The sequence below is a fragment of the Ursus arctos genome, unplaced genomic scaffold (assembly GCF_023065955.2).
Source record: "Ursus arctos isolate Adak ecotype North America unplaced genomic scaffold, UrsArc2.0 scaffold_6, whole genome shotgun sequence".
Classification (NCBI taxonomy): domain Eukaryota; kingdom Metazoa; phylum Chordata; class Mammalia; order Carnivora; family Ursidae; genus Ursus; species Ursus arctos.
In genome coordinates this window covers 11,841,016-11,856,793 of record NW_026623078.1, presented here as the reverse complement: position 1 = coordinate 11,856,793, position 15,778 = coordinate 11,841,016, and the positions used below count along the sequence as shown (strand labels likewise).

General features: G+C 37.8%; 1 protein-coding gene across 2 annotated transcripts in view; it reads left to right on the top strand.

The window, feature by feature from the left end:
* The window catches only part of PCMTD1 (protein-L-isoaspartate (D-aspartate) O-methyltransferase domain containing 1), a 63,218-nt gene that overhangs the window by 19,207 nt on the left and 28,233 nt on the right, over positions 1–15,778 (top strand). The window contains exon 2 of one of the 2 annotated variants that reach the window (XM_026516484.4): positions 8,012–8,442. The exons of the other annotated variant lie outside the window; for it this stretch is intronic. Coding sequence (XP_026372269.1) covers positions 8,136–8,442 — 307 coding nt within the window. The 5' untranslated portion in view covers positions 8,012–8,135. The remainder of the gene's footprint in view (positions 1–8,011; positions 8,443–15,778) is intronic. 2 annotated transcript variants of the gene reach the window in all.

Below are 15,778 nucleotides of genomic sequence, written 5' to 3'. Positions count from 1 at the left end.
TTCATTTTATCTTTATTATTACAGAAAACATGTGTCAAACCAAAGAAAACTATAGAAGACAGCTAATTTTTGCTTATTTATGTAACAAATGTTCCATTAGAGAAAATTAGCACAGCTGGAAGTTAGCTAGTAAGCTACCAAAGAGAGGTTCAGTACCTGACTGCTGCCTGAGCCTGTGTAAGTGAATGCAGAGGGCAGCTGGTCCTAATTTAGGCCTCTTGGCTGAGTTTGTGGCCCAGAGCATGACAGAGGCACTGGATTGTTTTTTTGTTTTGTTTTGCTTTTTTATTTTGTTTTTATATTAACCTCTCTCAATCAACTTAATGTGAATGGGTATAATTTTCCTTTTGCTTCTGTATTCACTGTTCCTTGGCTTTTTTTTCCTGACACCTCTAACTTTAGGATTTACGTTTTCATTCTGCAGTTCTGTCTTAAGGAAGTCACTAGGTGATCACTAGATTTCAGAACTGATCCTTTTTGTTTTCCCTTCCTGGTCTTTTGGGTTTAAAAATGAACGTTTTGAATGTGTCTTTTTTTGTCCCACATGTGAAAGAAAGTGAATTACTTATTGGACATGTGTACATTAGAAGCTTTATGTGCTGTGCACTGTTCACTGTTTACAAATTTACGATATGGTTATTATTTTTTCCCATTTTATAGACAAGGAACCTGAAGATCACAGGTTAAATAATTTGCCTGAGGCTGCAGTCAGTACCTGACATTAGATGCTTTATTTCCACTACTCCATTCTTTTTGAACCCAGATTACTAAAAGGGAGAAAAAAAGAGGAAACGAGAGCTTGAGAGAGAGGGAGAGAGATCTGAATCTTTTCAGGCAAGGGGATGAAAAATCTACTTTTGAATTATGGGCCAGGTGCCTCTTTGCAAATTGTTCTGTTTCAGGAGGATTTTATGGCTTGCCAAATTGAATTTGAGTTGTGGCTCAGATACTCACGAGCTCTGAGCTTGTCTCGCTGTCTCTCCGAACTTTGGTCTCCTCATTAGTAAAATGAAGTTAGTGCTTCTTCATAGAATTTTGGTAAAGAAATAGAGCCCAGTGCCCGTATGTAGTAGAGACTTAGGAAATTGCATATATATGTTATCACTAGTAATAATAAGTAAATAAATAAATAAAAAAAAAGATTGACACAATGAGTAGTGAATTTTCTGTCAGAATTTTCCTTCTACTCTTATAGGTTCTTTGGCTGGTCTGATAATCAAATTAATATAAGACAGATTAACAGGAGAAAAATTTAATTGTATATGTATGGGAGCCCCACAAAGACAGTGAGACACAGGGATAAGCTGGGCGGGCAGTTGAGGCTTACATGCATGCCATCAAGTGCTAAGAAGTAGGCTAGGGGCCTGGGATGTCACAGGGGAGGAGGCGATTCATAGGACGATAAGAACAGCAGATGTTTGGTAATTAGATGTTTGCCCTGCTATACGGATAGGTCATTCAGATTAAAAAAAAAAAAAAAAAGTTGTATCTTGGTAATAGCTCTCTTTTTGGGACAAGCTCCTTAACTAAATTCTTTTAGGTAGTTTAAAGGAAGGTAAAAGTTTTTCTTTCATATGCTGGGTCTTGATTGCCTTCAGCTCAAAATGGTCCGCATGTCAAAGTAGCACATTTTGGGGAGACTTGTTCTGCCCCTTCCTTAGCTTTTTCTTGCTCTTTCTTTCTTTCTTCTTTCTTATTCTGTATTTATGTCTCATCATATCTATTTGCCATCATCGAGAAGATTTTTTCTCCTGTGTAGTTGTCTCCACACTCAAAGCAGCCTTCATGCATGACTCCCATGATAAGATCTTTGAGGGCATGAGGAAGAAAGATCCTTTGTTCATGCCCTCAAATGGTGTGTTCTCCATCCTCAACTGGTGGATCACAGTTTCCTTTACTCCAAAGCTGGTTGAGCTTTGTCCTCACCTTTGCAGAGAAAGGAGCAGCAAGCAGCAGTTGGCTGCTTGCCACTGGTTGCTAGGAGGGAAAGAAAGTGAGTCAGCATTCATTCTGTCCTCCAACTCTGTGACATCTGTCTGCCATCTGTTTGCTTCCCGCCTCCTTTGACTTGTCTTTAACCTTCCATAAAATATCCCTAAGCTGCCTGAAAGACACCATAATATTGAACTGGGCCTTCAGTAGATCTTCCCATAAACCAAATACATTAAAGCTACATATCTTACTTTGAAAGACTAGAATCATCTTTTTTTGGAACACCTTGCAGATCATTTTAGGTGAGCTTATGGGAATGTATGTACCCCAAACACACGTACTAGAAAGAAAATGCCAAGGAGTGAAATTGTGTTTGAGTAAATATGACAACTTCCTTCTCAAACAGACATAACTGTGTAAGCTGTTCTTTTATTTTCTGATGCTTCTCTCTTTTGCCTTTACCTTTTTTTTTCCCTTAGATTCCTTATTTTGCTTTTATTGTTTTAATGCTGGACTTGAACACTCCTAATTTTTTTGTCTTTTCCGTGTTAGAGAAAATGGCAGGAGGGGGGCACCAAAAAATGAGACTGAAGTAACAGAGATTCTGAAGCATGGACAGACATTCCTGGATAACTAAACCTGAGCTGTACTCAAATATGGGTTTGATGCCAAATAACAGGGACATTAGAGCTCTGGGAGAACCTTAGGAATCACAGAATTTAGCCTCTTCATTTCACAGGTGAGGCAGTGATGTTCTGGAGAGCTGCCCAGAGCCATACAAAAAAGTTATCATTGGGACCAAGACTACACCTTGGTCTCTTGACTTGTATTTGGCACTTTTCCATGATTGAGATGGAATTATCTCAGAATTAACAAATGGCAAATGCTTCCATGACTTAATGCTATGATGGCTTTTTAATAGTGTTTGCTTTACTTGTAAAAAATGAAGTATATTTCAAGTTAGGGGATTATTGTTGAATTATCACAATATTTATTACAGATTTTAACGTGCAAATTCCTCACAGGTACACTAATTATAATCCAAAATTCATGGTCCAGCAGTCAGGGGATTGATTACATTTTGGTGCCTCCATGTGGTGGGATATCACACTTTTGGATTTTGGAAGAATTTTTGATGGCATGAAAATGCTTAAGACATATTAAACAAAAGTTTGAAATAATATATATAGTATAATACTAATATTGTATTAAAAAGAAAGCGTATAGATGCTTAGAAAGTAAGTATTAGCAGTGGCTCTTTGAATATTAGGGTTATGAATAATTTTTATTTATTGGTTTTCAAATTTTCTACAAATGCACATACTATTATAATTGAATTGGTCAACGTTATAAAAATGTAATTTAATTTATAATAATTTGTTTTCCACCCACTATCAGAAACTATGTATATGATAAATTGTTATTATATTATTGTCTCTTTTTTTATTCTTTGATTTTTCTACTGTAGCCTGTTAAATGTATTTTTTTTTTTAAAGATTTTATTTATTTATTCGACAGAGATAGAGACAGCCAGCGAGAGAGGGAACACAAGCAGGGGGAGTGGGAGAGGAAGAAGCAGGCTCATAGCAGAAGAGCCTGATGTGGGGCTCGATCCCAGATCACCGGGATCACGCCCTGAGCCGAAGGCAGACGCTTAACTGCTGTGCCACCCAGGCGCCCCTGTTAAATGTATTTTTATTCCTTAAAATAGAAAATTGTATTCTGTGTGTCTTTTATTCTGGTCTAAACACACACACACACACACACACACACACACACACACACACATTTACATATCTCCTTTATTTTCAGCTTTCCTTGTCACTTTTGTTCAAATAATGCATGTACACCATTTGGAAAGTCAAGTGATACCCTGAAGACAAAGTATAGCAGTTCCTGGCTTTACCTGTTTCCACCTGGAGGCTCACACTCCAGAGCGAAGTTAATGCATTCAGCTATTTCATAGTAGGGAAGTTACCTCCACGTTGCTAACTACGATACTCTTTTTAAATTCATTAATTTTAGATAGCATTTACTTTCTATAATCACAAATGAGGTATCAACTTCCATACCCCTCTACCTCTTCCCTTTCATCCTGTTGTGGTTAAATGACTTGAATCAGCAATTGTGTTTTCACTATTCTGACTATGTAAACATTGTCTTCCCCAGACCAAATAATGTATAATTATATTCTCTTCCTTTTACAGTTTTGGTTTTTCCTTTACATCTTATTTTAAAATTAGTCATCCAGTATGTTTCTCATTCTCTAAAAAGCCTTTGCTGGCTTCATTTCTGTGGGAGGAAGTCCAAGCTTCGTGTGTGTGTGGCCTTCAAGCTTCATTTTTCATTCCTCTTTATTGTTCTAGCCTCACCAAGCACTGCCTTCTATTCCTGCGCTTCAGCTCTTGGTACTATTTGTAGTGCCTTAAGTGGGCGGGTGCATTGCCTCTTGTCTCCTTGTCTTTTCTGCTTGTTTTGAACACCTCTCCTTCCTTCTGCCACTGTGCTTACCACATCTTCATATTTAGGAAAATTTTCCCATCTTTTGTCTCCACCCCCATGTCTCGGCTGGTGTTCCATAACTGTGTCCCTGTATAACTCTACCACTGCTCTGCTCATCCCATTTTGTAGTTTTCATGCCAGCTCTTCTCCAGAGGTGGTCTGAGGTCCTTTAGGTTTCTTAAGATTCCTTCAAGGCCCTAACAAGTCCAGTCCTGGGTTTTCTATAACATCTGAAAACACCTACTAATGTTTTGCAAAACAATAGGACTTGTGGAAAAAATAGCCTTGAAACATACCACTGAAAACCTATGCAACCATATAACCAGTTTACCAACAAAAGCAATAGCAATCCTAATAAAAATTTTTAGCATAGCTAAATCTGGGATTTGCACGTAGCATCACAGTCAGTCAGTCCTTAATAGCCTTAAACCCTAAGGTTCATCTTCCTCTGAAATTTAGGCTCTAGAAGATAATTTGCTTATGGATGTCATTTTATTTGCATATGCATATTTTTATCAAAATTTAAAAATCTGAATCTGAGTATAGCGTCAACTCATCTGTTGCTTTAATCCAGAGACAGTGTTTTAACATTTTTTTTTATCTGCATTCACAGCTTCCTCAGACCACTTGAATTGCCTTAGAGATAGGCACTCTCTGTTTTCAGCTTTTTGCTGAAAATTTTCATAAGTTGCTAAGGTATCTTTTTACTATGTGTAAGCTTGTACCTTCCTGTCACTTTAAAACATGAACATGGAAACCACCACCACATCTTCATTATCTGCACATCATTACCTTATATACTAAATGTATGAGCTAATAATTTGTTTTAAAGAAACATGATGCATTGTAGCAGATCACACATCCTATTCCAGAAAACCTTTCCTGACCATCTCCTTCCTGGATACCTTACGGCTTTGTGTTCAGATGTATTTGTCTTTCCTTTCAAAATAGAAAGGAGTCCGGGAAATCTGGCTTCAAATTTTTGCTCTGCTCCTTGTTAACAAGGTGATGTGTTTCCCAGCTTTCCGAGTACTTGGTCTCTGGTCTGTTGAAGTAGATCAGCAACACAGATTGCACTGCACTTTCTAAAACAGACATGTAATTCTCCCTCCGTCTGTGGCTGTCTCTGTTGCATGTAATAGATTTCTTAAATTAGATTCAACTCATGGGTCTGTAGGAACTCAGGATCCTTCCGAAGGATGTAAAACTTCTCATTCATCCGTTTTTTAATTAGAGAGAGGGGCCAGAAATATCAGATTCTCAGAAGGGTCCAGGCTTTAAAAAAAAAAAAAAATCACTGGCCTACAGGATAAAGGTCTTATGGTGCTGGAAGGTATCGAACTACATGTAGTTTCTTAAGTCATCTACTCTCTCGCTTTAATACCAGCCATATCCTCAACCTTTAATTCCCTTAGTCCTTTAATTGCATTACACAATCCATGCCTTTTTAAGAAAGCTTTCCTGGATCCCTGGATCCACTTTCCTCTGGGCTCCTTTAGCAACGGTCACATGCATTGTATTTACCCTAGTCCTATACACATTGTTTCTACTTGAAAGTAGGCATGGGAATGCCTTCCTCATAGGCATATTGTAGCTTTTAATGAGATAATATACAGAAAATAGTGCAGTGTCCATCAGGAAATGGTAGTAGTTCTTGTTGGTTTGATTCTTCCTCTTTGCCTTTCTCACCAAGAGTGCATTTTTGTGTAGTGAAGTCATTTGTTTGTTTTGCTGTGATAATTTTGGACAGGTTAGAGTTCAGAAGGACCTGAAAAGGATTAGATTACTCTGCGGAATAATTTTCAGACTAGTAAAATACAGCATTTCCTGGAGAGCCATTAAATGTCTGCATAGTCATAATTAGGCTTATAAAGTCCTAAGGTAGGTGCCACACTGGACTGAAGCTGCCTACTAGTCTAACTTAGCCACTTTTTCTTTCATCTTGGGAAGGCATTCGTCGGAGTGCCAGGTAGAAAGTTAACCTATGCTTAGAGGCCATGTCAGTAAAAAACAAACAAACAAAACTTTAAATGCTAGAACTGTGCTCAGTAAGTTGAGATGCGTGGGCTATAAAAGAATGTCCAAACTAAGACCTGTTGAAGGAAGAGTGGATCAATGTCTCCGATTGCACTGTGTGCTGTGAAATACACTCATTGAGGAGAATGGTGCTGCGAGCCCATGTATTTTTTTCAGTTAATCCTTTTTTTTGGGTGTGGGGGGGTACTGGAGCCAGCCAGGTTTGTATAAGTGAGTTTGAATAAGTTAAATAGAAGTGTGACATGAGTTCACAGTATTTCCTCTACTCAGAAAGTTTAAGGAGATCATAGGAAAATACAGAAGAGGACATAGGCAGGCATTGGGGGACAGGGACAGGACCTGGTGAAGCAGCTGCCCCAGTAGCGCTGGGGCAGCTTGGTGCCAGAGGTGTGAGGACCCTGATGATACTTGAGGCGTTTTCTTCTCTGAAGTTGCTTTTCTTCTCTAAAGTCAAGGGTGAGGGTACAGCCTTGCCAGAATTGGCTGTCAGAACTCTTATTTTTGGCCACAGGCATTTCATTTTTCACTTTTCTTCTCCTGATTTATTAATTCAGAAATTAAGTGTTATATGAATTCATTTACCAACTGTAGTTGGATAAAGATTAAATTGTGTTCATTATGATGTACTGAAATTTATATTTAGTTTATCAGATTGCACTTATGTTTTCATTTAAACATGCTGAATTTGACCTTAAAGAAGTTTATTGTACTTATGCACGTGACATATATTCTAGTGCTTATACTATTAAAGTTGTTAATAAAATTTGTGGTCTCCTTATTTATCACCACAGGGTTTACCAAATAAAACAATCTTAATATATATGTACTTGTGTGTGGGTGTGTATATTTTAAACATGTGGATCTGTTTTGTTTGTTTTGTTTTTGTATTTTGTATTCAGTGTTTGGATAATATGTTACCTTGCAGTAACATTTTGAATTTATGTGGTGCATTTAAGATGTTTAGCATTTAGGTGTTAGTGGATTTTTAAGTTTAGGAATTTTAAATCAATCAAGTAATTCATGTGTATTAAACTAGACTCACCCTACTTGAAAGGCCGCCTGACGTAATGCTTAAGATCATGGTTTCTGGAGTCTGAAAGACCTGGAACTGTGTCCCAGCAGTGTCACTTTCTAGAGCAGCTCTGTTCAGTGTGGCCATTACTGGCCACATGTAGCTATTAAGCACTTGAAGTGTGGCTGGTGTGCCTGACTGAATTTTAAATTGTATTTAATTTTAATTTTGGTCTTGGTAGCTATGTGTGACTGATGGCTATCATATTAGGCCTCACAGTATGAGGTGACTTAACTATTCTGTGTCCCAAATTTCCCATCTGTACAGATGAGATCAAACTAAAGCTACCTTTTGTTGTTGTTAGAAGAATAAATAAAGTAATATGTTTAAAGAACTTAAAACTATGCCTGGAACAGAATATGTCCTTGAAAAATGGTAGTTATAATGACTATTATATATTTAAAAAACTGGAATTACTTTCCTGTGAGCATTAATTTAAACCTGTTTATTTTTATTCTTCCCTTTCAGGATTAATTTATTTTTGGAAATCAAGTGCAATATTAAAGGGAAAACAAACCACACTACATTATTGGAAGCCATTTCTGCTAATTTTATTACATTTTAAAATTTATGATTTGATTTGAATACTATCATGGGAGGAGCTGTGAGTGCTGGGGAAGATAATGATGACTTAATTGATAACTTAAAAGAAGCTCAGTATATCCGCACTGAAAGAGTGGAGCAAGCCTTCAGAGCGATTGATCGCGGAGATTACTATTTGGAAGGCTACCGAGACAATGCTTACAAAGACTTAGCCTGGAAGCATGGGAACATACACTTGTCAGCACCTTGCATTTATTCTGAAGTTATGGAAGCATTGAAACTTCAACCAGGATTGTCTTTTCTTAACCTGGGAAGTGGAACCGGATATTTAAGTACAATGGTGGGCTTAATTTTAGGTAATTTTATTTTTGTAAAATTTTATTTTAAAAAGTAAGCTGAGTTTGTGTTATTGTTCATGATTTACAGGGTTTGTAAATTTTTATATCTTTGAATGTATGTACTCAAAGTAGTTCTCTTCCTTACTTAAATGTAGAAACACAAGGCGGTAGTAATCTTTTCTTATTCTCTGCCCTAACCCTGAAAGTTAGTTTGTGCATTTAATCCTAGATTTAAGAAACCCTCGGAACTGTTTTTCCAGTCATTGTCTGTACTTAAAATTGAACAGCTGGTAGGCAGGAAACTCAGGGGTATCATGTAATCTATTTCAGGTAAAGGGTTGTGACTGACTACTGGCATAGAGAGTTCAGTAGTCATTGATGTCCCATTTTAAAGGGAATGGTGCCAGGTTTTTGATGGAGACACAGGAGTTTGTGTGATGTAGAGTATATGGCACCGGTGAGGCAAAGCAAGGGATTGGGAGAAAAACAGAAGAGAAGTATATGTGAGTAAGCTTTCAACATACTTACTGTCTGTTCTGTCAGGCATTATTCCTAGTGTAGGTATACACCCTGATCAAAAGGGACAACTGTCACTGCCTTTGAGAAGCTTACTGAATGCTTACTATGAGGGCGAGACATTGTTTAAAGCACTTTACATAGATTAACTCGTTTAATGTTCTAATAATCCTGTAATGTACATACTATTAGGACTCCTGTGTACAAAGGTGAGTAAACTGAGCACAGAGAGGTTAACTAACTTGCCTCAAGTCACAAAGCTAGGAAGTGAACCTGCAAAATACAGAATGTGGGTTGAAAAGGCATGGTTGGAGGAGAATAATATGCTAAGACCTTAGGATATTGGTGGAAGTTGAATAACCATTATTTTTACTAAGCCACTTGGTATTTACCGAGTGCTACTTTGTGACAAGCCTTAAATTGAGGCATATGCCTGAGTTCTAGGGATGAGGCTGTGGTTTAAAATTCAGTCTGCAGTGATGGAGAGTCATTGAAGGGTTTCAAATAGAGAAACGAGTATACTCTAGTAAGATGATTCTGTGTTCCCAGGGTGCTGGGTCACTCCCAGTTTATCCCTCTTGTCCTAGCATTAGTATTTATAATGTCCTTTTCTTTCCCAAAGTGTCCCAATTTTGACAGTAAATTATATAGTCACATTAAATGACTTATAAGGCATTTTCAGACCTGAAATTCCCCTTTCTTGCACACTGACTAGCTCCTTATTTTCTTTCCTAGTTACGGGATCTGCAATCTATTTCATAAAGACAACTGAGTCAGTTCCTGATACCTAATACAACCTAATACATAAAACAGTCTGTTTCATCCCACTACTAAGTTTCTGATTCATAATGATATGCTCAAAAAGTAGCAAAGTATTAATTTTTACCAAGAAAGAAATTAAGCAGCTTACATTTAAATTTGGTATTCCTGCCCTTCCTGAGACAGGAGTTTCTCTGTAGGTTGGGAACCCCACACCCACGTATCTATTAATTTTTGAAAAAGGAATCTCAGGGTTTGAGTCTGTGTCCAAATCAAAGGAACTTAGTTGAGGGAGTAGGGACTGCTTTTAAAAAATGGGAGTTGCCTTCTTGACTGCATTTCTTGACCAGCTCTGGCAACTTTAGGCTGGAGTCCAGGCTTCCTAGTACGTCTGGCTAGCCTCAGAGCACCTGTTAACCCTGTCTTCCACCTCTCTAGCCCTGTCACCTGGCTCATGCTGAGGGAGGTCAGTCTTAGCGAAAGGCCTGCAGGGAAGAGGGGGGTCATAATTAGCAACCTTGCTATCAGTGAGATTGCCTCCTTAAATTCTACTACTCAGTCTCAGTCTCCAAGAGATTACATTCCTGTAATATGCCATATGCATTTGTAGGCTGACCTCATACTTTATTGTATCTTGAATGTGTTTAAATCCATACCAGAGGGCAGCCTGGAGAAACAGACCCCTGTGTAAGTGATCCACAATGCAGTTGATATTTTCCTCCTGTTACAAGGCTCCAGGGAGTCATGGTCTCTAGTTACATGTATGACTATAGTTACTGGACATTATTCAGGATTTATCTGGGTGTGACCCTGCAGTCAAGACCAAAGATAAAGTTCCTTTCTTTTTGATGGGAAATGGTCATTTGGTGAGAAAGATAAACTTTTAAAGAAGAAGGAAAGGCAGAATAGTCTGCAAAACAGTGATTACAGCTAATAAATCTTGGATCTGTTCAGCTTCTGAGGAAGCTTAATTTTTTTACCCCTGCCCTTCTTTTTTTGGTTTGCTTTGTGAGTGTTTGCAAGGAGGTAGACCCAGAGAAAGGTGCTTACATGTTCCCTACAATTATCTGAGTATGGTGAATCAGATATGGCTTCATTGCTTCACAGTGACCTTACTGACAGAAGTTCTGTCCTTGTTAAGTAACTGTAACATCATGGCTCTAAGCCATGTTTCTCTCCTAGTCACAAGATGGGGATGACAGGCGCTCACCATAGGCAGGGATTCTCATTTGAGGACATGCTGAGCATGATCTGGAAGAGTTATGGCTAAGGCAAGGAGAGCAGGGTGTCTGTGGTTTGGTAATGCAGATAAGAAAGATGCTCATTGGGGAATTTCCACCGCCTCTCCAGAAACACACCTGTAGAGGATGGGTTGCAGTCTTGTGAGAGCTTTTGTTCAGTGAGAGAAAGTTAGGTTTATCTTAACCTCAGTAAATTTCTTGTGATTAAAGTATACTTGAAGCAGTTATTCATAAGTGGAATTTATTTTTGCTCCAGATCTGGAGAATGGATCACTCCGACTCCCAGTGTGCCTCATTTAGACAACTTGTTGAGTTTCTCATTGAAGATAAGTTCTTGTTCCACTTGCTTCTCCTTAAGACTCTTCCTAGAACGAAAGACTTTCACAAAGAATCAAGCACTTATTTAATTCTCCTCTCAGTACTGTCTTTCCATACCTAGGGAGTCCCATTGAAAAATAGAGTCCAAGAGAAGAGAGCTCCCAAGTCCTCTGCTTCCCAGACTTGAGTTATGAATATCAGGTCTATGAAGGCAAATTAGTCTGATCATCTTTCTGATTTGGGTAGGGATGGTTTTCCATTCTGATCCTTTTTGCTTAGGGGTCACTCCCATTTTCTAAACCTATAATATGAGGGTTCATCCAACTTAATGACTTCCTTAGTCTCTTCCTTAGTTCTTGAGTTAATAGAAATGACTGGAGAAACTGCCAGAATCATTCCAATACTATGTTTGCCACTACCTCACCACTACAACATTAGTTTCTAAAGTTAAAACAGTTAGCAGGCTTATGTGCTTAACAGGCAACTCACTGTCAGCATTATATTGTCCAGTGCTGCTGTGTTGTCCAAAAGGCTGATTAGTTAAGCTACATGTTGCCATCATATTTGGTCTCTGTAGTCTTTATCTCTTTATCAGAGGACATTAAATGGTCCTCATTCAGCTGCTCTTATATTGCCTTTGACTTGAGATACTCATATTTTAGCCCCCTTCTCCCTTTAATGAGATACAACTTACCATAAAGTTTGCCCATTTTAAGTGTACAATTCAGTGAGTTTTAGTAAATTTGCAGAGTTATGCAAACATTACCATTGTTCAGTTTGAGAATATTTCCATCACCCCAAGAATACTCCCCCATGCCTGGCTGAATCCACTCTCTGTCTCCACCCTAGCCCGTGGCAACCACTTATTTACATTCCGTTTCTATAGATTTGTCTTTTCTGTACATTTCATATAAATAGAATTATATAACACAAGGTCTTTTATGTATGGTTTCTTTCACTTAGCAATATGTTTTCAAGGCTGTAGCATGTATTAGTATTTCTTTCCTTTTTATGGTTGAATAATATTTCTTTGTATGGGCATACCACATTTTATTTGTCCATTCACCACTTAATGGACATTTGGGTTACCACTTTTCAGCAATTATGAATGACACTGTAGTGAACATTCGAAATGTACAAATGTTTCTGTGGACATCCATTTTCATAACTCTTGGGTAGATTCCTAGAAGTGGAATTGCTGGGCTCTATGTTAAGCTTATGTTTAACTTTTTTTTTTTTTTTTAAAGATTTGCTTCTTTTGAGAGCAAGAGAACATGCACGAGAGTGTGAGTGGAGGGAGGAGCAGAGGGAGAGAATATTTCAAGCAGACTCCCTGTTGAGCGCGGCTCAGTCTCACAACCCATGAGATCCTGACCTGAGCCAAAACCAAGAATTGGCCATTTAACTGACCGAGCCACCCAGGCGGCCCTATCTTTAACTTTTTAAGAAATTGTCAAAGTATTTTCTAAAGTGGCTGCACTATTTTATATTCCCACAATGAATGAGATTCTAGTTTCTCCACGTCTTCACCGATGCTTGTGTAGTTTTTTGTTAGTTTTTTTAACAGCTATTATAGTAGGTATAAAATACTCTCTTGCTGTGCTTTTAACTTGCACTGTAATGATTTGGAGGAGCATCTATTCCTGTGTTTTCTTGTCATTCCTGTATCTTTAGTTAAATGTCTTTTCAGATTTTTCCCCCAATTTTTAATTAAGATGTTGGATGTTCTTATTGAGTTGTAAGTGTTCTTTACATATTTTGGATACAAGCCCTTTATCAGAAATAAAGTTTTCAAATATTTTTTTCATGCTCCTTTAAGCACCTCTTTTAGAAATCTATCTTGGCTCACTGTGAGCCAGAGAAACAGGGAGATCGGGAGTGGTCTTCAGCTCCCCTCCCCCATTCTTTTTGCTAAGACAAAACACATTCTGCAGGTTCTCAGGATTCTCTTTAAAGCAGAGCACATTTTCTGCATTAAACCAAACTTCAATTTTTCCTCTATCTTTTTTTTTTTTTTTTTTTTTTAGAGGATATTTTGTTTTTCTTTTTAGGAATTACAAAGGCTCTTGGTATGTGCTTTATTTTGGGCTCTGAGCAAATCTGTTTTGAAAAGAACCATTTCATTTAGGCTAGTCATATTTTCTGAAATCAGTAAAGCTTGTCACTCTTTAAACTGTTCCTTCTTAGTCCTAGTTAGGCTTCTCTGCATCTTTTCTTCTGCCCACATACCCTGTATTGAGTTGCCATTACTTTTCTATATCTTAGGGTTTTTTACCCCCTCACTTCTGGTTGTGGAGTAGAAGTCATTACTCTCAAACATCTCTTTCAATGCTGCTATCTCTAAAAAGACATGATTTTGTGGTTATGTGATATTACTGCTAATTATTATTGGGCAACACATAGTAATAAAAATATCAAATATTAGGAAATAGTATGGGTTTTAGAAATTTTAAAGTTTTCATAGTAATTTGTGGTTCTATTTCCTCATACTGTTTTTCAAAGTTATAAAGCAATCCCCTCAGTGGTGTGAAAAATCTTAGGTGGTTCTCTGAGCATCTTGAGTTTTTATTTACCTTCAGGATTAGCTCTACCCAACTCAAGATTATCCTTGTACCAAATACAGTTGATCTCTATTGTTTGCGAATTCGCTACTTCTTAAAATTTGTTTGTACCCTTAGATGGTGGCTTTTGAGGTCATTTGTGTGTATGTCCACAAACACCAAATTACCAATGAACCATTGCTACTTGGGGAAATATGTACAAACACCTCAAATTGTTAGTAATTTTAAATCCAAAAACTGTCAACCTGGTTGTTTTATTTGCTTTATATTACAAAAGAGAAAATGAGCTTCCAAAGTATTAAGAGATTTGCCTGAGAATGGCCCAGGAGGGGCCAGAAATGGGCCCCAGAACCAGAAGGAGCAGGTTGTGCTTCACTGTCCCCTTCTGTCTCCTTCTCTAAATTTTCTTTCTGTTGTGTTTCTCATTCTGGTGAAAGGTACTTTTTTACTACCAAAAATTACTCAGGTGGAAACCTGAACATCAGATTATTCTCTCTGTATTTTGTGGAATAATTGGTAAGGTTAAAAAAATCCGAAAGAATCAAAAGACATACTTTATTTTTTATTTTTATTTTTTGAGAGAGAGAGAACACCTGTGGGTTGGTGGCGGGAGAGGGGGAGAGAGAGAATCCCAAGCAGGCTCCATGCCCAGAGTGGAGCCCATCACAGGGCTTGATCTCATGACCCTGAGATCAGACGCTCAACCACCTGAGCCACCCAGGTGCCCTGAAAAGCATACTTTTTTTTTTTTTAATTTATTTATGTGACAGAGAGACAGCCAGCGAGAGAGGGAACACAGCAGGGGAGTGGGAGAGGAAGCAGTGGAGGAGCCCGATGTGGGACTCGATCCCCGAACGCCGGGATCACGCCCTGAGCCGAAGGCAGACGCTTAACGACTGCGCTACCCAGGCGCCCCTGAAAGGCATACTTTAAAAGGTTTTCCTTTTTTCCATTTTATTTGGTTGTCTCCCCATTTCGGGTATAGCTTCATAAAGCCTGGGGTACCTCTACTTTTGCATAATACTTACATCATAGGGATAATAGTTGACTTGGAGTCATATTTTTCGTAGGTACGTAAAGGAAAATACGTATTGCATTTTAGAAGATTCCTATCAGCAGCTAAAATTAGTAAGAAATTTCTTTTGAATGGAATGTATTTATCTCTGTCTTCTTTGGAATGCCTCATTCTGTGACAATAACAAAATAGATCTGACATATACTTAATGACTTTTGCTAGTATACTTTATATTTAAATTAAGGCATGAAAAATACACATTTTAGGCTTTGTATATATCATTTGCCTCAGTATTGGTTGTGAACCTTTTAAGTTTGGGACCATAGCTACATTTTTGTACTTCACCATTCTTTCAAAAAATATTTATTATATCCAACATTGCGCTGGCTGCTGAGGACACAGCAGTGCACAAGACACATCCTGTAACCTTGAAACTGTGTGTATCATCTCTGAACTAGCAGTAGAAGCATTATGTCAGTTTCATTGGCTGTTCTCTTCATTTAGTTCACTAAATATTTATTATGTGAATTGGTCACTACACTGGCCCCAGCATATCTTCAGATATTTCACAAATAAATATCCTGTGGAATGAAAGAGCTGCTGAAAATGGCTTCCAGGGGAAATGATTGCATTAAAAAGAATTTAGATCAAGAACTAAAGCTTTTTAAATTAGCTTTTAAAACTATTTTCTGTTTTGTAGATGAGCACAACTTTTTCTCTGTTTACTGAATTTATTTTTGTAGAAACAATCTATTTTAATGTTCCACTGTAGATGTGTGAGATAGTCATAAGTTGTGAACATATTAGACTTGAGTATTAGCCTACTGGGTGGAAATATGTAAATGAGCTGATTGTGATGTCTGTTTTTTATATTTTGGACATGTAGTTTACGTAGGGGCTTGGATCCCTGTTCTGTAACTATTTAAACCAGTATGTTCAGATTT